General features: G+C 44.0%; 1 protein-coding gene across 1 annotated transcript in view; it reads right to left on the minus strand.

Annotated features, from left to right (window-relative positions):
- Positions 1-24,681, minus strand: part of DNAJC9 (DnaJ heat shock protein family (Hsp40) member C9) — a 54,488-nt gene extending 29,807 nt beyond the window's left edge. Inside the window, exons 1-2 of the mRNA XM_086922294.1 lie at positions 24,192-24,681; positions 12,120-12,260 (exon numbers count right to left, since the gene is read on the minus strand). Coding sequence (XP_086778420.1) covers positions 12,120-12,260; positions 24,192-24,377 — 327 coding nt within the window. The 5' untranslated portion in view covers positions 24,378-24,681. The remainder of the gene's footprint in view (positions 1-12,119; positions 12,261-24,191) is intronic.
- Between the last annotated feature and the right edge of the window lie 703 nt (positions 24,682-25,384).

A 25,384-nucleotide genomic window follows, 5' to 3' on the forward strand; every position in this document is an offset into this window, starting at 1 on the left:
CTTTCTCTCGGTTGCCCTATAATTCTCATTCTTTTGGTGTTCGTAGTACTGAGCCATTTGAAGGATAGCTGCGGGTTTGGAGGCCCCCCCAACTACTCTCGCTCGTTTGTAACTTTTGGGAGACCTCTTGCGATAGACCCTTTACATAGTTTTGCACGAATAGGTGTTGTCCGGTTGCGGTGGTCATGTCTTGGCCACTGTAGTCAGAGAACACCGTCTCAAATCGGGAGAAGTATTCTGATACGTCTTCCTGGGGTTTCTGACGACAAGCCGTGACTATCGACCAATCTACCTTTTTCTCTGGGATCAATGTCTTTAGTTTCTGAACTATTTTGTCCGGGAGTTCCAGTATGTCCTTTACCGATTTCTTTCCGGGCTCTCGCTGTCTATCTAGTTCACTGAGTTGATTCCAGGTATGTCCGAACAGATGTGTGTGGTCGGCTTTCCGGATTTGCTTCCACACGTCAGCCGGCAGACATAACCCGAAAAACAAGTCAATGTCCGCTAGAGTCATTATCGTTGAACCCAAGGCTGTGCCTAATTCGGCATAAAATGCTGTCAGGTTCTTTCTTAAAATCGGGCAGGGTTTGCCTAAAAGTTAAAATATCCTGTCAATCCCATGGTTGATAAACCCAATTGTACACAACCCTCCCCTTTGCATTTGCTTGGTTGATATCGTCGTTTGTCCCCTGACCTCGTGGGGGAACCCAGTAGGGGGCGGCTTCTCTGATAGGCATCATAGTGTTGGCTACTTCTGATGAGGACCCAGTCGTTTCAGGGACTGTAATCTTAACTTCTGGTTTCTGTTCCGTGAGATGGCGGAAGACCTCAAGCGTTTGCATGAAGAGGTCCGCCACATCGTGCTCAGTCCCATCTCCAACATCGACCTTCCTATATAAAGTTGTCAGTTTAGCAGGACCCTGATTCTGATACCTATCCTCATATGCGTTCAGGGTGTGGTAGCTGAATCGTAGAATGAAATGCCGTCTGTGGCTACCGGCATGTGAATTGTGCATATTCATCGTGTATTCTTCACTCTCTTTCCGTTCTACCAGTGTCTTTGCTATCTTGTCAATCCCATCCCGCTTGTCTTTGCTCAACCTATTTGGTCTGGCTGGTTGTTGTTTGCTAGCTTCGAGTTCATCTGATGTTGTTACTAATGCGGCCGGTGCGGAGGCCGTGAGGGCTGGGGCACTAGCGCTAAGGTCACTCTCGTTCGCACTCAGAGCTGGCAGGTGCTGTACTAGAGGTTGGCAGGGGGCATATGGAGGGGGCATGTAGATGATCGCAGGACCTAGCAGTAACTCATCGTTCACCCGTTGTTTGAAGGGCAGCTCAGGGTAGAACGTAGTAGAGGGGGTCCTAACAGGGCATTGGCCTGCCGACCCTGGTTCCTGCTTTTGTCTAGCTTCCTCTTTCTTTTATTTCTTCTTCTAGTTTCTTAGCGGCCAGGTGGGCTGCCTTTCGTAACTCTTTCCCTACTTTTGCTTCTCTTTTCTTTTGTTGCTCTGCTTCTTTGCGCCACATGCCGACACTATCGAGCATGGTGGGCGTTGTCTTATTTTTCCGAAGAGCTGCTTCTAATGTTTCTATTTTATGATTATCAAAGGAACCCATCAGTGGCCACTGACTTTCGGGGTCCTTCTTTGTATATTTATGCCATAACTTACTATAAGCTACAGCGACTAGTCCATGCTTAGTGAACATGTCCTTATTAGGGGTGCCTTCCAGTGGAGCTGGATGGTTCATCTCTAATAAGCGGTCCGGGCTAAACAGGCTACCAATCAGTGGGGAGAAGATAGGCATGACGGATTACAACGGGGACAAAAGTCTGCACTACCTATCTTATCACTGCGTGCAAAGACTAGACAGAATATTTCTATTCTTCGTTGTTTGCAGGCGATGAATACCTCAAAAGAACCAATATCGAACAGTCTATGTTCGGTCAATCAAACAATCAATGGGGAGAATAAGTAGGCACGACGGGTTACAACGGGGACAAAAGTCTGCGTTTCCTACCCCTTCACTACCTGCAAAGAGAGAACCTGTTCTTCCCTGTTTGCAGACAGAGAATCTCCAGAAAACAATCCGCGAACAACAGTTCGGGCCAAACAATCAATCACTGGGGGAGGAAGATAGGCACGACGGATTACAACGGGGACAAAAGTCTGCGTTACCTATCCTTCACTGCTTGCAAAGAGAGAGCCTGTTTCTCCGTTTGCAGACAGTGAATCTCCAAAAGAACCAACAATTCAATACTAGTATTATCCAAATCAAACAATCTTTTCGCAATTTTGTCACGTTACACTACCTTACCCGGACCGCATGGACAGTTTCTTGTCTTCCGAATCCAGCGCCCGATCGTCCTCTATTCTTCATGATCTTCGCGGCACTCCTGATGGTTCCCTGTCAGGACCGTAGATCACTCGAGAGAGGTCTGTTCGGAACCAGTGAAGTTCGGATGATCGGCTGTCAGACGAGGGTCTATCGGACTGGAGCTCTCCCGATCGTTGCAGTCGTTCACTCTGTCGTCAGGACCTCTCCCACTGGATCCACGAGTCACTGATGGGCCCCACGTTTGGGACGCCAATTGTGGAAAAGGTAGGGCCGATTACCTTTTTCAAAGTTCCCCGGCGTTAACCGCCCCTATTACCACTCAAGTTACCAAACAAAGAGGCAGGCGCTGGAGACTGGAAGGCAGGAAACAGAAGTTTTATTCCGACGGAGTAGAACACATCAAATCAGACAACAGGGTATCTTCTCGAGGTGCTCTAACAGCCTCTCTGAGGCCTGGCCTCTTATACCCTAGGTTATGACATGTGAGCATTCTTTATTGCAACAAAGACACTTTGAAGTATGAAAAGACATCCCCGGAATCCTAGTTTCAGGCACATTCCCACACGTATCTACAGTAGAGGTCCCCACCCCACATACAATAGGAGGGGGCTATCACGCAGCTGGACGTTCCGCCGATTCTTAGAATGTGTGCGCCTGATCGGACCTCAGGGGGTGGGGAGGCCATGATCAATAGTAGCTCTTTTGAAGAGGAGCGACTCCATACAGTAGGAGGTCAAAAATCTGTATCCTCTGGCTAGGTGATGGCCTGGGATCCGTACAGACAATCTGGCTCAGAGGAAGGGGTCATCAAAGGAGAGGCATTCATAAAAGGAATGGTCTGCGTGGACAGTCGAGCGTAGAGGAAGGGTTTATCAAAAGAGGGGTATTCATGAAAGGAAAGGAGGTGTTGGTCAGGCGCGGGGTGTGACTCCCAGGGGGCAGAGTCACGCGGATGGAGAGGGTTTATGACTTGTGCATGTGAGAGCGGGGGCAGCCAGGGTGCACGGGGGATGCTCGCAGGGTCAGTGGAGCGCGCTGGCGATTGATCGGGAACAGGGAGACCATGGTACCTAAAATGGCTGCCGTGCATGCATATTTGTACGCGAGTGAGGAATGGACAAGATGGCGCAGATGATGTTCAGCTCGCAAACTAAAATTTCACAGTTGCAATTCCTGCACATTGCTGATCTTGCCATACATCTGGTGCTATTCGCTAAATGTCTTGAACTGACGCATCTAAAACATTTGAGCCTATCTTCTTCCTTATACTTCTCCTTTTTGTTCTCTATAAGAGTCTTTGCTCTTTATGATCTTTACTGCATTCACTTCTCGGTTAATCTCCCAGCTACCCCCAATTTCATTTACTTTACTTCCCTCGACTATGTTCATTTCCTTCACGCATTCTGCGGTGTGTTCTACACTCTTGGCTACATCTATGGCATTTCTCAAATTAGGATTACCTACCAACAACTTCTCCTGAATTTTCTTGTTGTTGGTGCAACTCACCAGCTGATCTCTTATAAGTGATTCTGTCAGATCATTGAATTCGCATGTGTTCGCTAATCCTCTCAGGCATGCTATATAGTTTCCTACCTTCTCGTTTTTCCCTTGCACTCGTCCATAAAACTTGTGTCTTTCCAACACCACATTTATTTTGTCTGCATATTGCAATTCTAGTTTCTTTAAACTTTTTTCATAGATATCCATGTCCTCACCTTCACCTACCCCTCCTTCCAACTCCAGTAGGCGGTCAAAAACGTTCCTTCCCTCCGTTCCTAGATTTATCAGGAGTATGTTCTGCTTCCTGATAGCTGAAAACCCACTTGCTCCTATTGCGTCCACGTACGACTCAAAACCTTTTCTCCAATCTTTCCATGGCAGCACTGGCTCACCTTCCTCGGTTAGGAAAGGTGGCGGCTGATTCATGCTTGCTGCCGCCATTTACAGGATGACTACAGGAAATTAAAAATTCTAACTCCCTGTTGTGCAACACCTATAGTGTACAGCCTTCTAGTTGTGTATGGCTAAATTTCTTATACCCTATTCTACCTCAAAGTTAGTCGCTCCCCTAACAATTTCACTTTTACTTTCACAGCATTACACATCCCCACCGGATGCTGCAAATATAAATTTCAATTTACGTCCTTACCAATACATCAGAATTAATCTACTCATGTACTAAATTGTTTCCTGTCACAACTTACAATAGTGGTCCCCAGCTCGTATGATCCTTCACCCTAAACAGTTCCCCTCTCCTCTTATTTTTTTCCTTTAGAATCTGCAATCAGATTCTCCTGCCGTTACCCGAGAGGTCTCTTACTTCAGCAAAATTAACCTACAACCTCACTTGAATTACTGTGCTTCCCCCCTTTAAGAATGACCTGAAAAGGTTAAATCAGTTCTGTTAATAAATTCCTCCTCAAAATTTGCTCTGCTCCTTAAGTCAGTTCTGTGAGGAATCTGCCGATGGTGTTCACAGTATTTTTTTTCTTTGATGAATCAGTCACCGCGAATCTCTTTACTCTCCACTGCGTCTGTCACTCGTCTCACGCAGTTGCACACTGTCACCGCCACTCTTCACGAACACTCCCTCCTCAGAAGGACTCTTTACGTGCACGGAAAATGCCTCACTGGTCTCCGCTGTCGCACAAGATTCTGCATCACAGTCTTTCAAGCTGTTGCCTTACTCTAATTCACAACGGCACAGTCCCCCACAGGATTTTTCCTCTTCTGCAACGAAATGCCTCACTCCGTTGTCTCAAGCCGGCCAAAGCTTCCGCCTTTCACACGGAGGCTCTTTCTCTCTCAGGATTTCTTTCTCACTCACTGGCCACTTTCAATTTTATCAGAGAGACTATCATTACGGGAAGGGCAAGGTGAAAAAGTAGGAGGGTTCTTTGTGGTTGCAATGTGGGGGCCAACAACTATATTTGTGGTGGGTATGTTTGGCTGAACATTAGTACTGACAATAGTCCCCTTTTGTATGTTATCTGTAGCAGCAATTTTCTTTTGTTTTGTGGTCCTTACAGAGCCCGTTGGTTTTTTAGGCACTGGGGCTTGTACTTTAGAGCATTTTTGGTTATTCCTTGGCCTCTGCCCCCTCGTAGTTACCCGTGGACTAACATTCACGCTTTGTGGCGTGAGAGACCAAAATCGGGCTTATAGGTGTATCACAAGACTCACTAGCTATTGAGTCTACCTGGTGAGGCGAATCAAGAGTAGGGTCTTTTAAGAAGGACGTTGGGGTCATGGATAGCCTAGTTGGTACAGATAAGGAGTCCTCTAAATTGGCATTAACTAGTGGGAAATCATGTGTTGTTAAAGGGTGGTCACCCCCAGGAAGTGCAGCAAAGGAAGGTGCCATTATCGAGTCTTGGTAGTTTATCGTACATGTTGATATATTGGTGGAAGGCAAAGGGGGTAGTGAGCCTGGTGGAAGCGAAAGGCGACGTTCAGTATGTTCTATCGCGTTTACCACCACCCCAATAGTTTTCTGGAGCATGCGATCAATTGCGGTCAAGCTGGGTAGCGGGCCAGTTTTAGGAGCAGGAGAATGAGTGATTGGATTATTCTTCCCCATGTTGTACTCCTTTTAGTTATTACAGTTTATAAATAAACTACACACCGCATACAGTCCTAACGAAACCAGCCAACAGTCCCAAGAGGGGTGTCCCGTCCCGGCCTCTTCCGGGCATAAACGTCCAGAAACGGGCCCTCCCTTGGCCCCGGCTTTGCCCCGCGCGCAGCACGCGGAAGGGGGCGTAATCAAATAACGTAGGCTCTGTCAGCTCACATAGTATAGTGTGGGAGGCGTACAAGACTGTGACCAGAGATTTTGTACAGGCGGAGGTAGGAAAATGCCGTAAAGACAAACTCTCGCAAATTGATAAACTAGAACAGGACCTGCAGGCCCTAGGGAATGTGGGAGATGGGTCCCCTGAGCAGGATCGGGATAGGCGACATAGGCAGCAGCTCCTGGAAAAAGAGGTAAGAGATGTGCTTACTGACCAGGCGAGATCTCATGCCCTGGCAATCTAGAGACGAGTGTAGGACTTGGGGGATAAGGACAAGAAAATGATAGCCTGGCTAAAGAAACGGGATCGGGAACGTAACTGGGTCCCAGGGATCTGTGCAGGCCACGGGGAAGGAGATAGCGGCGGAATTTGCACAATACTATGAGACAATCTATTGGTCTCACACTACTAGGCGAGAGCAGGAATGGCGAGACTTTCTGGCCCCTCTGCAACTACCTGCTCTAGAACAAGCAGATAGATACATCCTAGTGTCACCGATAATGGTTCAGGAAGTGGAGAACGCCATGGGAGACATGCATGTGAGGAAGGCGCCGGGGCCCAATGGGTTTGCGGCGGAAGCATTCGGGTGTGCATCGAGCCGACTAGCACCCCACATGCTAAATAGGTTTAATGAAGCCAAACCTTTAGGGATACTTCCCAGAGATCTTCGGTCTGCAACGATCGTTGTAATACATTTTTGTTATACTTTGACCAGCAGGCAGGTCAAGTATAACTAATTAGCTATTTGTTTATAGCTAACAAACAACCTACAGCAGCAGGCTACGCATACTGAAATGACCAATTTGCTGAAAACCAACAAATGTAAAGCGTACGAGCAGCAGAGTACATCATGTCTAATACTAATAAAAGATACCTTATTTACAATAAAATGTTCAGTGGAGCTCGTTTTTTTCTGAAATAGGCTTCTGCCAGGAAACTGGCCACACTAAAAGTAATGTAAATATTGCCCAACATCTGGAGGTAAATTAAGGCAGGTCTAACTTGAGTAAAACCAGCCTCCCTCAGCACAGATAATAGATGTTTTTTCCTGGCAGCAGTATAATACTCACAAAACATCGTAAAATGCATGGTATCCTGCTCAGAAAATTTATCACAGTCACAAGGGGGTGCATCTTTCGGGTGATTCCATGAAGGGTAGTAATTGAGAGAGAATTGGATTAAATTAAACCTAAATCTTGTTAATAGAAATCTGTGAAGGGGTTTTGTAACAACATTCAAATATGGTTCCAGGGTTGGGGTAGTAATTAACATGGCATGGGCTCTTATGGATGGTTTCATCATTTCCCTCCCCTCTCTACTAAGGCGGGCCCTATCTGTAAACTGGACTTTAATCCACCTTACGTCCCCTCTCTTGATGTTACGAGGCAATAAGAAAAGTTCCTCTCTACCCAAAGCTGAAAAAGTGTTTTTTAAATACTTCAACGAGGGTATTTTTATAGCATGGTCCAAGGACATGACGTCCTCCAGAATAAGATGGTTTAAAGTTAATTCTGGGTTCAGCCATGTCCTTGCCCATAATAAAAGAGGGGCCAAGTTCAGTTTGTCTGTGATGTAACCCAACCCTACTTCCTCATGGATAGAAAATGTGGGGGACGATTTTGGCACTGAAAGCAATGTTCTAATTAGCCTGTTTTCTACCCTTTGGATTTTTTCTTGATTAACATAACCCCACAGAGCGGCTCCATAGGAGGCAATAGGGATGCACTTAGTGTTATAAACCTTCAAAAGTGCTTCCATCGGCCTGGCCCCCAGCCTTTTGGCAAAACCCAGCAAAGCAGATGTTGAAAGGGCTAGGGCTAAACTCTTTGCCTTTAGCTGTGGGGCCCACGACCCATCAAACAAAGTACAGAAAAATCTATACTATACAGAACCAAACACGAATATATCCTGAGCTTGGATCAACAGTAAATAGAGTCCTTAGTAAATCAAGGTTGAGACTATCTTATCTTTGTTTATTACACAGCACACTTCGGCATAGTCCAGCACGAGTCTCGAGCAGCGGCGTCTAGCTAGACGCCGCTGCACGAGTCTCGAGCAGCGGGGTCTAGCTAGACGCCGCTGCTCGAGACTCGTGCTGGAATATGCCGAAGTGTGCTGTGTAATAAACAAAGACTATGCCGTGTTTAGGTTCGTTGGAGTTTTCACTATTTTTGAAGACTCTTAGAAGCGATTGACCTACCTCGCCATGAACCTGTTTTGCTGAATAACTATTGTGATTGAATACTGCTTGTTATTTATTTTTTCATTGACCTTAAAGAACCTACTTTTATCATTCGCCCCGAGTAAGTCTGTGGCTTATACCACTAAAGGCGAAACACGTATTGTCGGCTAGGATGGTTTATGAAGTGCTGTGTTATAAACGAAGATAAGAAGATAGTCTCGACCCTGATTTACGAAGGACTATTTACTGTTGATCCAAGCTCAGGATATATTTGTGTTTAGCCTCTCTGTACAAGACGTTAGCTCTACTGTGCTCACCAACTTGTAATTTATTTGTATTTAACCCCATGCATGCGGTGCACCTTTCCCGCTGTGTGCTTAAGAATGCAGAATCCCATTGTTCATGACGAGCTGAGCTCGTCATGAGCACACGACCAGTGTGCTGCATGACGAGCTGTGCTCGTCATGAGCAGCGAAGGGGTTAAGCACCTGTAATGGATCTCATCTCTCAAAATGTATATGTGGTATCTATGAATGATTAATACTAGATAGACAATGTAGACCATATACCTGACATCAAATGAAGTACTAGAATATGGGGATATTTCTGGTCGCATTTATTTTCAGATGCAACAGAAATGTAAGTTTATATTGACTGAGGAAGTGAAGAGACTAACTTAGTTGTTCGAAAAGTAGGACTTTATGGAATGGTTGATCTATATCCATTTCAGCTCTTATAGTTTGCACATAATTAAAATATATGAAATAGAGCACCAATTGGTGTATTTACTAATACACAAAGCTGCTAAAGAGATTACTAAATAAATGGAACACTTAAATCTTTACTTCACGGACCTTGTTCAAACGTTATTCTAATATCAAGACATACTTGACTGGCGGCTACTGCAGAAAAACTGAAATGCTAGCCCGCCTGGAGTAATCCCAGCAGGGATCCTCTAGGGAAGGTTACCATTGGAAAGGTAAGGTTTTGCCCTTTCTAGCGATACCTCTCCTATGTGTTTCGGTTCTCAGAGGAGGGGTTGAGAGTTGGTGCTAAATTTCGGTTTCGTTTCCATGACAGCGCGTGAATGTTATTACTAGGAAAACCAAAAACCTGCTTTGGGAGATTGGGGAAAGCTCTTCAGCGCCTCCCAAGTCAAAAAAAAAACAAAAAAAAACAAAAAAAAAGGGGGGGGGGGGGGGGGGGAGATATCCTCTGCTGTAAAAGTGTGGTCATGACGGAATGGTTCAACCACGAGCACACTAACACTTGCGATCATGACGGAACCATTCCATCATGAGAATGCATGGGGTTAACAACTAATATTCACTTCATGAACATGTACAAGGATAATTATTGCCCTTCACACTGGCCTATGGTGATGGTCTCCCTGGTAAAAAGGATTTGAAACCAATGCAACTCATTAGGCTTTCATTTTCATTGCCCTTAGAAAACCCCAGGCAGATTAGTCTGAGAGGGTGAAACATATGTTGGCTGTTATTCAATTATTGTCGCACATCAACCAGTCTACGTTCTAATAAAGAATGGAAGCCACTGACAAATGGACATATCTATGATTATTTCCTGTGAAAACACTCCTACGGTATTCTGAACAACGTATGTGCAGAGGGATGTGTTCTTGGCAGGGTGTTTTTTGTCTGTAAGTTGAGTAGGTCCCTCGCCTGGGAGGAAAGAGAGGCAAGAAATAAACAACTGGGAAAGAATTAGGAACAAAGAAATTTGAGAGCTACACTTATCGTTATGTTTCTGTAGCTTCGGGTAAACGGGAATGATACCACCTCATAAGTTCTTTTTTGCAGTATTGCAAAGTATTACATCAACTAAAACCAAATATATCTATACACACAGGTTCTTCTATGAGCCCATATGATTGGGGGAGGAAGTTAAGTTCGTAGGGAAGTGGTTTTTACAGGACATGTAGGTTTTTATAGCATTTGGTCCCTACGACAAGTCGATTCCTAAAATTCAATACACCTGTAAAAAGAAAATGAAAAATAAAGAAAGGCAAGAAGAAACCCTGCATGGTCTAGATGACCAATTGTCCTGAGCAAACAGCCCTGAACCTTCTGAAGTGGGCAAGAGAAAGGTTACATTTTGGTGTTCTATTAGAAGATCATTTGCTACAGAACAGTCCTGTCGGACAAAGACTATATTCTCAGAACCATTATCGTGGTAACTACATCTTACACGAGTGCATCCGTAACCAGATGCATAGAAAATTAAATGCTATCTACAGACATGAAATGAAGTGTTTCTAAAGCGCAACATAACCCAGAGGTATCTAGGTGCTGAAAACACTAGAAGGCAGTTATTCCCATAGTAATGTTACTAGTATAGCCAGGTCTTTAGGCGCTTCCTAAATTACAGCAGTTTGTGTTCGTTTTTCAGGGAGATGGGCAAGGAGTTCCAGAGTTAAGTGGTGGTATAGGAGTAGCTTTTGCCTCCCCGATTTGCTTTTGAAATCTAGGGGATGGAGAGATTGCCACTATTAGCAGATCTTAGTGATCTGCCTGGGATGTAGGGTCTTTGGAATGGTGATCGTTGTTGTGGGTCTTTGCTGTATATTGCCTTAAATGTGAAGCACAAGGCACCTTAAACTGGATGTGCTTGCCGATAGGCAGCCAGTATAGTTCTGTGAGAGCCTTGGAGGCTGAGGCAAAACGAGAGAGTCCAATCAGAACTTTAGCAGCTGCATTTTGGGTAGTCTACGTTTGCTTGCACTGGTCAGAAGGGCGTTGCAGTAGTCCAGTCTAGAACCAATCACGGCTGTGACCACTGTTTTCCTGAGCTCTAACAGGATGAGCGGTAGTATCTTCCTCATAGGAAGCAAATTGCAGTTCACCACTTAGAATGGGATTTTTAGGTAGTGAGAGGAGGATTCGGAACCAGTAGGAGTTAGCGGTGGCCATTCCTAAAAAGATGGCAGCTGATGAGCCTCAGCAATTTGCGCTACAAGCTCAAACATGGATCCTCTGCAATCACTGCTTCTCTCACTAAGGTAAAGAATCATGGCATGTTAGCCTGGCTTGGGGAAAGGGGCAGTTGGAGCAGGAGCAGTATCAACTAAGTTTGCATATCTTGCTCCAAAATGATTTAGCACAAATCGTGGGGTCATTGCTTTAGACACTGCAGTCTTCTCCATTCAGGGACCAGTCTTACAAGGGAATCTCAGTTCTAATCAAATAAGAAGAGATTGATGAGATTTGCAAGGCGTGTCCGTTCGTAGACACATGAATGGTTTATTCAGCAACCCACTGTGCGATTCCTTGCCTCCGACCACAGTACCCAGATTGTCCAATATATAAAGTGACATCGTTATCATGAAAGTTGCAACATCAGTAATAGACTCCGGCATTAAACTAATAGAGCAAGACAGATGCAGAAGAGTTAATACCCAAGCACCATACGGCATAGTAATTTTATTATTACAATACATGCCGCACAGTGGCATCTCATACAAATATATCCTCTAAGAAATAATTTGTTGACCTGTGCAATGTTAACTTATTCACATTCTCTTTGCTTACCAGCTGGTTTCCCCACTCAGAGGAAATTGGAGAGAATACAAACCATGCAACCTCACCTTGAATTTAAGCAGGGCAAACAAGCAGTAAATGCTCACGTCTCGCAGGACATACACCCTTAAAACGCTAAATCCATTTTTGTTAGTCCATTACACGCCTTTCATATGCAGGATGACAAATAACCTTTAAACGTAATTTTTTTTTTAAAACAGCGTTTATTCTTATAGGAAGTTTCTTCAACTGATGTATTTTCATGCGTACCTTTTTGAAAAGAAGTCGCCAGTATTCCTCCCAGTTTCTGTCTTCTTTTAAGACTTCCCCTTCCTCATCAACAATTCCTTGTTCATCATAGACTGCCCGTTGGTCCTTGTCACTTAAAACTGCATAAACTTTACCAAGGATCTGTGGAGGGGAGAAAAGAGCTTCGATACAAAAATTCAAGAAATCATAGGATAGCGTCAGTGAGGACTAGCTATATTGTATGGTTTCTGTGGTTGATTTAGATTTAACAGAATAACCCAGCTTTTAAAATCAGAGCATTCATACTGCAAGCTTTATGAGGCTGGGGTGTGGACATCCCCTTCCCTCCTTTCAGCAGCTGCAGAGGGGGTGGTGATCTTGATTGACGGGGTTCTTAGGTCTGCAACTCAGCAAAGACTGAAATGGTTCAGTGAGTGAAAGGATGGCTGGGTGGTTGGATGGATGAGTGAGTGAAAGGGTGGATGAACGGATGGATGCATTAGTGAAAGGGTGGATGGATTGATGAAAGAGTGGATGAGCGCAAGGCTGAAACTGGGGTTATGAACTCCAAATTAACAGCTAATTACGAGGTGGAGTTCTTGATGGGCCTCTGTTGCCTGTAACTTGGCAGACAAAAGGTGAATGAGTGAGAGAAAGGATGGATGGATTGGCAGCCGACCGAGAGGGTTTATGGATGGACGGACGGAGCAAAAGGGTTATGGATGAAGCAAAAGGCAGGGTGGATGGATAGATTAAAGGACGGATGAGAGTGAATGGACTGGCGGATTGAGTTAAAGCGTTAATCAAGTGAATGGATGAGTAAAAGTGGATGGATGAGTAAAAGTGTATATGGATGTGCGCACAAGTGAACAGATGGATAGAATGGAAAGGTGGTTGATTGAAATGATGAATGAAGAGCTGAATGAATAAAGGGATGGGCAGGTTTGGATCTGGATGGGCAGACTGACAGTATGGTGAAAGACTGATGGATAAAAGAATGATTGGATGGCCGAAGGTAAAGGTGGAACTGTGGATATGAGCAGGTGGACAGAAGGGTGTAAGGACAAATAGATGCTTGGATGGAAAAGTCAAGAGTTCAGGGGAGGGCTGCGATTATTTGCTTTGTTTGCTTGGTGCCATAAGAGTTTTGGTACGAAGTGTTTTGGGGAGGGGGGGGGGGGGGGGGGGGGGGGGGAATATTAGAATTTTCTGGCTGCTCCCTTGTTATGACCAGTAGCACATAATGGGAGAATGCATGTAGTATCACTATGGTTCCTGGACGGCTTGAGTATAAAAATAAAAAGTGGCGGGAAAAATGTGTTTTACGGTCTGATGTGTATAATATATATATATATATATATATATATATATATATTCACTTAAAAAACCATAGGTTTCAGGTCATATATAGTTAGGTATTAGTATTTAAAATAACGTGCAAATTCACTGAAAAAACCATAGGTTTCAGGCCTTATATAGTTAGGAATTAGCATTTAAAATACCATTGAAATTGCTCCTATATAGTTAGTTGTACTAACTACATTTCGCGCACCCGCAATCCACTGCTGATGATGTCACATATTACATCATTCAAGACATGGTCAGTGACATCATTGATGACATCTCAAATGACACTGATGACATCATCCAGTGACTATATGTTTCTGTAAAGTTTAAATATGTTTTACATAATGGATGTATAAGTGTCTGGATGAAGGATTTAGTAGGTGCGTGACTGACTGTATGAGTGAGTCATTAAATGTGCCTTACTGAATGCATGGGTTAGTGACTAAACTGTCTGAATGTGTGCATCAGTATGTCTGTTGTGCAAGCTGCTGCATGTGTTGATCAGTAGCTACCGTTATTGTTTTTGCCAGTGCTGGTTCGCTGCTGGTATTATCTTTGCGAGAGCTGTGTGGGCTGCGAGAGCTGTGTGGGCTGCGAGCTCTGCTTCTTTTGTGCCTCTGTCTACCTAGCACAAGATGAATGCCAACACTTCCTGGTTAGAAGTGTTGACAGCCAATGAGCATGCTGCTTTCCTGAGAAATGCATGCTGATTGGCTACCACTGTGTCAACACTCCAAACCAGGAAGTGTTGGCAGCCATCTTGAGCCTCGGTAGAACCAAGGAACAGGAAAGCAGTGAAACAAAGGTGCAAAACACGCAAAGGGGGCAGGGTAGAAGCACCCTGACCCCCTAGGCCTGCTCAGGGGGTCCCACAAGGCTCCCCCAGGCCCAAAACCAAATTTTTCTTTTTCAAAAAATCACAGGGTGCTCGCACGGTACTCGTACTGTGCACGCACAGTGCGCGAACCCCCCATATTTTTCGAAAAAAATAAAAAAAACTTGGGGCCTGGGGGTGCCTTGTGGGACCCCCTGAGCAGGCCTAGGGGGTCAGGAAACTTCTATCCTGCCCCCTTTTTGAGTTCTACATGTTTGTTTTTCTGCTTTCCTGTGCCTCAGTCTACCGAGGCACAAGATGGCTGCCAACAATTTCTATTTTGGAATGTTGACAGACGTCCAACAGCCAATCAGAATTCCGCGCGCGCACGCTAAGGTCCGCGCACGTGTAAGGACAGTGTGCGCACCGTGTCCCGCCTATAGATATATAATTTGAAAAAAAGTCAATTTTCTCAACAATTACTGGAGGGATTTTTACCAAATATTCAAAATAAATTATTGCATATCAGTCTTTACAATTTTGCCAAGTTTGCAGTAATTCCATTCAGCCGTTCGGGCTGTAGCTGTGTCTAAAGGTCCGATGCAAAATTGCATTGGACTCATTTTCACATTCAATTTTCTCAAAAACTACTGGACGGATTTACACCAAACATACAGAAGGCAATACTCCATACTAGGCTCTACCATTTTGCAAAGTTTGGTGTAATTCCGTTCAGCCGTTCGACCTGTAGACTTGTCAGAATGTCCCTATGGAAATTAACATGGGGAAAACACGTTTTGGGACCCCCCTTTTATCTCGGCCCCCGCAACTTTTAGGGAAGGAGTGGAGCGAGACAAGTTTGAGGAAAATTACAGTCAGATCCCTCAATCGGCGCCAAAGTTATTCCCAATAGAATGTTCGGCATTTCCTATGGTAACTAGGTCCTAACTATATATGACAGACAGACAGATATGTTGTCCACAAGTACTGGATCCCACTAGTTAGGAGGACACAGAGACGGCACACCAGGAGGTCTTTGTACAAATCCTTTATTGTGCACTCGTAAACCAAGGACGACCCGTTTGGGCGTAAGCCTTTTTCAAGTAGCCACCATTTTGCATTCCCACATATTAAAGTCCTACTTTCATGTCATGACCCATAAACAGAAAGAAAATACTTCCGTATTCAAACAAAACACAATAGTAAAAAAAATCGATACTATATACATTTCTTCAATAAGGTTACAATGTATTCATGAATGATGGTAATCCATGATGTGTCTTATAGGCAGGACATGGAGGTAACAATGTGATTGTACACTATTCGTGTTACCCAGCTATGTGATAATGGACTACTCAACCGCATAGTCTATCGGGGGTTGAAGTTTATGGCTGTCAGAACAGCCGCGCGACTTAGAACTACAAAAGTCGCTATGTCCGTCGGGAAATGTGGTTCAGTGTGTGCCTCACAAGCAGGGTTCGGGACCATTGTCCGATGTTTAATGCCCCCTTAAAATTAGTATACTTCTCAGAGTTTGTGGATAGCTCGGGCGCTCCCTTAGTTGTCTCAACTACCTTCTTAGACTGATAATCTGCCTTCAATCAACCTGACTACAACATCACATAGTTTTTCGGGGGTTGAAATTTTATGGCTGGCAATACACCCGCGCGACTCTGGACTACAAAGTCGCTATGTTCATCGGAAAATGTAGTTCGATAAGTATGCCAAGAGCGGGGTTCGGGACCATTGTCCGGTAATTAATCCCCTTTTAAAATTGGCATATATATATATATCAGAGTTTAATAGATAGCTAGGGCGCTCCCTCTCCTGAACTGATGATTTCCCTTGGGTCAACACTGTTTCTATATCACCTCAGATCAGAGGTAAAAAATGCCCTATAGAAGGGAGCTCCCTTCATTATGTGTCCATATAGTAGCTAGGGTATTAATCGGGAAAGGTGGCCTTGTCTGAAGTTAGAGTGCTGGTAATAGAGGATAAGTGTAAGGTGAGATATTTTTTCTAGTGAGTTTGTGAAACATGTGAAACAATCCATAATAACAAATTCATTACATAACATAATTAGTAACCAACATACATTTCTCCTAAGTGAATACTGTGCAGCTCTCCCTCTTGTGTATCTGGGTTATAGGGCAGATGGCATCCGTCCGATGCTCCACAATTGTGTTAGTTCTACCTCTTCTTTTCCCTTAGTGATATTACCAGAAGTGGGGAGTCACACTGATAAAATATGTGATAGTGATTACTTATATATCTACAACACTCATCATACTGCGGGTTGACCTCTGCCCTGTACCAATAGAGCTCTAGAAGCCTATATGCGATGACAATTCTTCTCCATAGTTCAGTCCATTAGGGGTCTTACTCTCCATGTCTATAATATTCTTAGACTCTCTGACTCTCAGTTGTGCCTCGGTCTCCACCCCTGATGTTTTTGGGTATTTTATCTATGCCATAAAACCTCAGGCTTCCATTATTGCTGTTAAGACTTTCTTCATAATGGCGAGCCATCGGGTAATTGTGATCCTTGCTTGTGATGGCACGTAGGTGCTGTAGAATCCTGACTTTAAGTGGATGCTTCGTGCTGCCTACGTACTGGAGGCCGCAAGGGCACTCCAGCACGTAGACAGCAAATTCTGTGTTGCAGTTTATTTGAAGATTAATGGTTTTTATCTGGTCTGTTCCTGTCTTATAGTCTTTACGTGATTTGCCATTGCGGTCACATTTACAGTTGCCGCAGACTGTGAAGCCATTGGGGATGGGTGGCCACTTGGTTTTAAATGGTTCGTTGGGGTACCTATGTACCAGTCTATCTCTGAGGGATCGCGCCCTGCGATAAGTGACTTGTAGTCTGTTACCTACTAGTCCTCCAATAATGGGATCAGATGTCAATAATTTCCAATTGGCCCTCATCACTTTTTCCAGGGCCCATGCTCCCCTACTGAAGTTTGTAATCATGCGGGGTGCATCGGGTTGACTTTTGCTAAGAGTTCCCTTCCTCTTATTATCACTAGTAGATGTTCTAAATAGGACTTCCTCATGTTTTAGACCTTGAACCTTATTGTGGGCAATTCTTAATGTTTCTCCATCGTATCCTCTTTGGCTGAAGCGTTCTATCATCGCTTTGTGTTCAGTCTCAAAGTCAATGTCGGTGCTGCAATTGCGGCGAGCCCTCAGTAACTCCCAATAGGGAATACTTCTCTTTAGGGGAATCGGGTGATGGCTCGCCGCATGCAGCACCGCATTGCCGGCAGTTGTCTTTCGAAACAGGCGTGTGGTTAGGCCACCCTCTCTGATCTCTACTGCTACATCCAAAAATTCACAGTATGTATTGCTAATAGCATACGTGAACTTGAGATTGAGGTCATTGATACCCAAGTGGCTGATGTACTGCCTTGCTAATATTTCTGGGCCATTCCAGATTATGAAGAGGTCGTCGATATACCTGACCCACATCAAGATGTGATCAGTGTATATCTCCGACTCCTCTGCCCAGACGACCTGTTCCTCCCACCAGCCTAGAAAAAGGTTCGCTAGGCTGGGGGCAAAACAAGTCCCCATCGCGGTCCCCGATCGTTGTCGGTATACCGCTTTTTCAAATAGAAAAATGTTCTCTTGTAGACAATATAACATCATAGTCCGAAGCATTGTATTGTGCTCACAACAATCCACATGTCGGCTCCTCAAGTAATGCATACACGCCTCCACACCTTTCACTTGAATGATACACGTATACAGTGAGCATACGTCCATACTGAGAATGTAATATCCCTCTTCCCATTTCAGATCCTGTAATCTTTTCAAAAAATCCGTGCTGTCCTTACAATAGGAATTCAGGTTTCGTACATATTCATTCAGATATAAATCCAAGAATATTGAAGTGCTTTCCAATAACCCCCCATTTGAGGACACGATCGGACGCCCTGGTGGTGTAGTGGGGTCCTTATGGATCTTAGGGAGGGAGTATATACAGGGGATACATGGGTTTTCTTTTTTCAGAAATTTGTATTAGTCCGTATCCAATAGTCCAGTGTAGTACCATCCACCAAGAAGTATGTGATACTCCTTTATAGTCTTTCTATACTGTTCCCAGTTGATCAATTCGTAGCAGGAAGTGTCATTTAACTGTCTCATCGCCTCCAACTTGTAGTCCCTATAGTTCATAACTACAACGTTGCCCCCCTTATCGGAGGGCTTGATTACAATTGTGGCATCTTCCTCTAACATTTTCAGGGAGGTTCTTTGCTCTTTCGTTAGGTTATCCCATTTGGAGTTTTGAAAGTTTTTCCTAATTTTTTTCAGTTCATTTATGACTGCTTGGTTGTAGGCCTCTATATTGTCGAATAGGACATTGGGATTAAACTTGGTCTTTAATTTCAGGCCACTATGCTTTACTTGTCTACTTGTTACGCCACAAGCTTGTAGGATAACATGGTCGCTTCTTTCGTCCTAATCGGCTATCTCCAACTGGTACATATCTCTTAGAAGTTCCATATCCTGTACCTGCAGATTTACATCGGAGGGTCCCATTGTGTCTGTCACTTTTTGTTTAGTGATAGCTCGAGTTGCGTAGAGTTTCATCAATTTCAATTTCCTAACATATAGGAAGAGATCCACTCTTGTATCTACATAATCCAGGGTTGTACTGGGGCAGAAGGATAATCCTAATTGCAGCACTGATATTTCCGTGGGATTCAATAGTCTGTCAGAGAGATTAACCACGGTTTTACTTTCATCACTGACATTAGCTGTGAGTTTACACATTTTGTTGTTTTTATGTCTCCTTTTTATTTTTCTTCGCCCGCTGTTCTGCGTCCTCTTCCTCTTCTTACGTTCTTTCCTCTGGATGCCTGTCCCCTTGTCTGCACCCTGTTCTGTTGGCCTTGTTCGTTCTTCTATTTCAAGATTTCGAACTTGTGGTGAAAGGTCAGAGGACGTGTCCCTAAAGGGATCCCTGAGGTGCAGTCTTCTGCGTCAGTACTTATATCCGAGCTAGATCCAGTAGAGACTGTTGTTGCTTTCTTGCTTGTCCAGTTGGCTCTGATATTCTTTTGTTCTTTATCGTACTTCTTGGCGTACGTCAATATACGTCCTTCCGCATAATCTCGTTTGTCCCTGAGGAACTTTCGTTGTTTTTTCTGCTTGATTGTTTCCTCGTAATCCTGTAATTTTTTTGGGAGTGTCTTGATGAATTCCTCGAACACGTTCTCAGTTTTATACTTCTCCAATTCCGTTCTGAGCACCGACAGTTCTTTTCGTGTCGTTTCTAAGTCAATTTGTGCGTACTTTACAAGCATTTCCAGCATGCCCTTACAGGTCTTGGCCATATATTGTGCCCACTCCGTGAGTAAGTCTTTATTAGGATTGTCGTAGGTCGGTACAATGCTTATCCTCAATCCTCTGGGGACTCTGTCAACCTCCACATAATTGGTGAGAGAAGCAACTTCCCACCACTTATTGATTTCGCGCTTACTTAGTCTTTCAAGATGCGCTAATTTTTGCATTAATGTAGAGTCTCCGCTACTTGGCACTGTACTGGTCGTCGCGCTTGCATGCGCGATATCTTGCTCCTCGCTAAATAGGGACAGGGCCTCGGCTTGCCTCGCTGTCTCCCATTCCCTCATCTTATAACGGCAGATCTCCTCGCGCCACAGTAGTTACACGTGGCTGCCGCGTTTGCCTCCATACATTGAAGTTACCAGCGCGTATGATTTCTGCGCTAGGGCAGAGGCACGATAATGCGTGTAAAAGGGGGTGCTGGGTCGGCAATCTCTTGCGAAACTCACTCCCCCACCCCTACACACAAAACGGCTTACCCATCTTCTTCCAAAGTCTCTACTGGGAGGCGGTCGGAATCATTTCAATTTGTTTTGCTTCCAAAATGCTGCTCGAACGATCCTCGACCAGTGCAACGCTGATGCCGTCGGTAGTAGCAGCCGCTACTCTTAATTATCCACAAGTACTGGATCCCACTAGTTAGGAGGACACAGAGACGGCACACCAGGAGGTCTTTGCACAAATCCTTTATTGTGCACTCGTAAACCAAGGACGATGCGTTTCGGCGTAAGCCTTTTTCAAGTAGCCACCATTTTGCATTCTCACATATTAAAGTCCTACTTTCATGTCATGACCCATAAACTCTGAGAAGTATACTAATTTTAAGGGGGCATCCTTGGTTTTGTCTTTGCTCCCCTGTGCCCCTGTTCGCTCTTCATCAGAAATTTCAAAAAAAAAAAAAAAAAAAAAAAAATTATATATATATATATATATATATATATATATATATATATATATATATATATATATATATCAGTAGTATATGGGGGAGTAACTGGGTTTGTGAAAGGCAGCACAGGTGGGTGATGGGGGTATACAAGTGACTGAATGTGTGAGTGAATGTGACGGTAGGGGCAAGTGTGCGATTTCGTCAGTAGCTATATGCGACTATGTGTTAGTATCTGTATGCGTAAGTATGTGTGTATATCTGTATGGGTGACTAAGTGGCTGTGTGATTGTATGGGTGAGTAGGTGGGTGAATAGCTCTATGGGTGACTGACTCATTATGTCAGTGGGTGTATTAGTGAGTGAATGCACACATAAGTGGCTGTATAGGTGAATGAGTAGATTTGTGTGCAGATTTATGAATTAGTGAGTGTGCAAGTACTGGTATGGGTCCGTAAATGGGTTTGTGAACTGTGTGGGTGTATGAAAGGTTCAATGGGGTGCGAGTGGGTGCGTTAATCATTTTCTGGATGATGTCACTAATCGGATCATGATTGATGTAATTTTTTAGGTCAAAAGCAGTGCGAGTCACAGCAAACTATAACTATTGAATGTCACTGGTTCTGTATGAGTGAAACCCTAGCCTAACTATAACATCTTTGTATGCTTTTTTTCTGTAAATCTCCAAGGTTTTCTTAATTCTATTTCCCAACTATAACGTCCCTGTAACCAATGTTTTCTCAGCAAATTTTTATGGTTTTTAGGTCGAGCCTGGGCAGCGCATGCGCAGTTCTGCGAACCATGCTGAATTGAACTTGAAACCCCGCCCACATTTGCCACTGGCTTGTGCAACTGTCCTTCGTGAATACTAGCTTCTGATTAGTTATTATGCTTGTTAATCCCTACGTAGTACCACTTGGTCTTCATTTGTAATCTCCCATGAGGACTGGCCCATTTACTTCAGTTGTTACATGGCATGTCTTATTTACTTTATATGCACTATTTTCTTTTATGAGTTTCTCTTGCTCTTACCGCAGTTGTGACCACCGGCTTCTTTATTTAACTTGTAGCAAAGGGGGAGCTCTTCAGGGCACATGGGAGATAGAAGGGGGAAACTCAGCTATGTCTTCAAGCATTTGGAAAGCAATAGGTCTCGCATTTGCGAGAGTTTAAGTTATTGGCATTGTAAATGACAAAGCCTTTTATTCATGTTTTTAAAAAACTAAACAAATAAAAGTCATGGTAATTTACAGTGCTAATAGCTCAAACATGGGTAAATGCAAGACCTATTGCATTGCAGATGCTTGTTTAAATAGTAATGGTGTTTGCAGAGTGGTAGTGGTAGTGAAAGGAAGCTGGCCTCTCACCATCTCTTAGGAATCCTGCTGTGTAGGATGTACAGGAGGGCTTATTATGCCCTCAGGAGTAAAGTGGACTTCATCCCCCCCAACTAGTAGTGTGCCAGGAAGTGGGTTTGCAGTTTTAGAGAAAGGGGGCATGGCCTCCGAAGACCTCTCAGCAATTCCACTGTGTGGGACTTACTGGAAGTAATACAAGTGTTAATTGGCCCCAAAAGGAAGTCCTTGGGGGGCAACTAACATAACATAACATACCAATACAGTCAATCAATCAATCAGTGACACTTATAAAGCGCGCTACATACCCGTGGGGTCTCAAGGCGCTGGGGGGGGGGGGGGGGGGGGGACAAGTATCTCAATCATAAAAAAGAGACAATCTACATAAAGAGATGAAAATGCCTAAATCCATTTAAAAAAAAATCAATTCAAGTAGATTTAAGATTCATTAGATCAAACAAAGTGTCAGATTACAAACATGCAATGCTGAAAGGTAGCTAAAACTATGGTCAGGGTGCTTATATTAATCACAATATCCTGCACGTCATCCATCTATTTAAAAATGGTTATAGAAACACTTTCAGTTATGAACATATGACAAAACTAGCACAGGATCATCAACACGTATTGCAATAAAGTACTATTTCCCCACTGGGCTTCTCATTCTCACAGCAACATAGATTCATTTATAAATCATCAGACAGACCTGTTCAGTTTGTAAGAGCTGTAAGTAAAGCAAGGCTGGTCTGCACCTCCTAATATTTGAAGACATTAACAGCAGGATTTTTTTTTCTCCTGGATGCATCATAAGGAAAAAAAAGTGCAGCATAGACTGCACTGAACACGGGACATAAGCACGGTTGAGGGGGAGGGGTGCAGTTTAAACATTGCTGTGGTATGAAAATAAAAAGGGGGCAATGTTAAACTTAAAACACAGATAAAATATTTACGGGTTTTGGGAGTCGAAACAAGATAAGACTCCATTGAATCTGTTGTTACTAAAGAAGGTAGCCGGACATCTTTCCCATCACCAAACCTTCTTGTCACCTTTCATCAAGGACGGAATAATCCTGTTTTAACTGACGTTTGGAAACAGTGGAGCTGTTCTGCGGGTAGCCAAAACAATCAGCCCTCCCTAGCATGGTAAATTGCCCCTTTGAGTACCTCAGCAATGGGATGCTAGGAGCGTAACCAAGACATCAACAATCATTCATTCTTGATTGAGGAGGGTTTCTTCCTTCGTCCAATTTAACTACCCCAGCATAAGCGGGGCTAGTTTAAAACTGTCTTCCATGGGCCATAAACCTAGCGCCGTATGGCAGAGAAATATTGGGAGGCTGTTGGGTATAGCCAAGAGCCGTCTACGGAATACATTCTCTGTAACTTGTAGTTTTGAAATGTCACAATATTCCCAAACAACCAGCTCCATCAATATGTGACAGTAGAGCCGCAACGTGCGTCAAAGATATGATCCCATTCATGTTTGGAGCCCAGTTGCGGCAAATCTAAAAGGGCCTCAGTGGTTCTCACTTTGTTCATAATCTCTCACAATATTGACGACAAACACAGTAGAGGTCTGGTCATTTAAAGACTAGCTTAGTCGGTTAATGCCGACTGAGCTATCCTTTAATAAAAAACAAGAGGACAATGGAAGGTCCCAGGTTCAAAACTTATTGGATAAAAGTCTAAAACAGCTTTTTGTCTGAAACACCAAATATTTACATACTACAAGTGTGCTGCAAACCCCGAAATAAAAAATAAATAGATAAAGACACTTGTATGCGTGAACGTTTGTAATGTTTGCGAAAATGGATGCGGGAAAAGGAGCTTGTCATTTTATAAAAGTGGTGGTGCCTGAAAACGTATTTCACGGTAGAACTCAAACTTCAAATTATAAGGTCTGATTGCACTGCTTATATTTTTATACAGATCTTACCAGTATTTATTGCCAATTACCAAGGTGCTACATAGCCTGCTAGTTTTTGTCTGTGGATTTCAGTAAGCAAATCGTACAGAAAAGCAGTTCACTCATTAGGCAGGCCCTCCAGCATTTACACGCATTTAACTTGCCACGATAAATTGACCCAGGGGGGCACGCCCCTGCCGTATTTTTATTTTATTATTGTGCGCCAGTGTTGTCATTAAGTAATACTTTGCCTGATTAGGACGCTCTTAAAAATTGCAAATTAACGACTCTGAAGAACACCCCAACCCTTTCCATCCATTTGAGCACTAAATAATAAACATTAACCAACATGAATGATCCGTAAAAGTACGATTACTTCGGCAACATGGATTAATATTAACGGTTAACCCTGCGGGGGCACTCTTTCATACCTGGAACTTCGGTGTGGCTTCGTCCTTCTCTTCCTCTGGGACTCGGTCTGGGTGCACTTTCAGAGAGACACGATGGTAGCCGCGTCGGATCTCGCCTTCGCAGGACGTCTTCCCCTTCAACCCCAACACCCGGTACAAGTCTGTCGTACCGAAGTACTGCTCGCAGCGCTCCATGAGGCCCGGCATGCTGGCTAGAAACTAACAGATGGCGAGGAAGCTAAACAGCTATCGGAGAGTCACCCTGCACGCTGTGCACCTGCCTCGACTCAGCAGGTGAAGTCTGCCAGACCACCAATAAAAACAATCTAGCTGGCTTTCCCTTTGCACGTCAACCCTGAAAAATATTTCGCGCGAAACCCTTCGACTTCCTCTCTACGTCAAAGCCACTCTGCCTATCGCAAGCGTCGACATAGCTGGCGAATGAAACACAGTAGAACAGCAATAAAGTAAGCGCAACACTTTCGAAAAGTATAGAGAACAAGCCGAACCCGACATAAGGATGGTAAGCGGTTAGACTATGTAAACTATTGCATATGACGTTGCTTCTTAGGGGGCGTCGCGGGGAGGGGATTTGGAGTTTAATTACCCCCTAAAAACCACAAGCATTTACAATGCAATCGGGCTCGCCTTTGGGGGACCCTATAATGATTTAGCGATGCAGCAAATTTATGTTGAGTGCTGTAATATCTAACTGTTATTGAACATGGGGGCTTCGACACTAATAGGCACATAGCCACCCTCAACCCTCCCACCGTCCCTTAGTATAAACGTTTAAAGCAGATGAAAGACCAAAGCAGTGAAACAACACATTAGCCTACAGTCAAAATTGCTCTCCTGGGATTACATGCAGTCCGACCAAGTAGCACGCATCAGGCGTGATTTTAATGCATTTTGTTGTATATTACTCCTACCTTTGTTTCCATGTTTTCCCATTGTATTAGCCCTATGTCATGTATTCCAGAATGTAGGTGGCTCTGACTCATCCTGGGATTCTAGGATGAGACAGTTTGTGCCTGGCCAGCTTGAGTTGAAGATACCTGCTGTTTTGCTATTGCAACACGCCTGCTGTTATACACTGGAAGCCTCCGAGTATTCTACTACACATTTCAGCGTGGTGATCCGCATCACCGCACTGAAATGCATTAGTCATGCATTATAGTGCTGCTCAGCCGTCAATGCAGAGTGCTGCTATA

The sequence above is a fragment of the Lissotriton vulgaris genome, chromosome 5 (assembly GCF_964263255.1).
Source record: "Lissotriton vulgaris chromosome 5, aLisVul1.2, whole genome shotgun sequence".
Taxonomy (NCBI): domain Eukaryota; kingdom Metazoa; phylum Chordata; class Amphibia; order Caudata; family Salamandridae; genus Lissotriton; species Lissotriton vulgaris.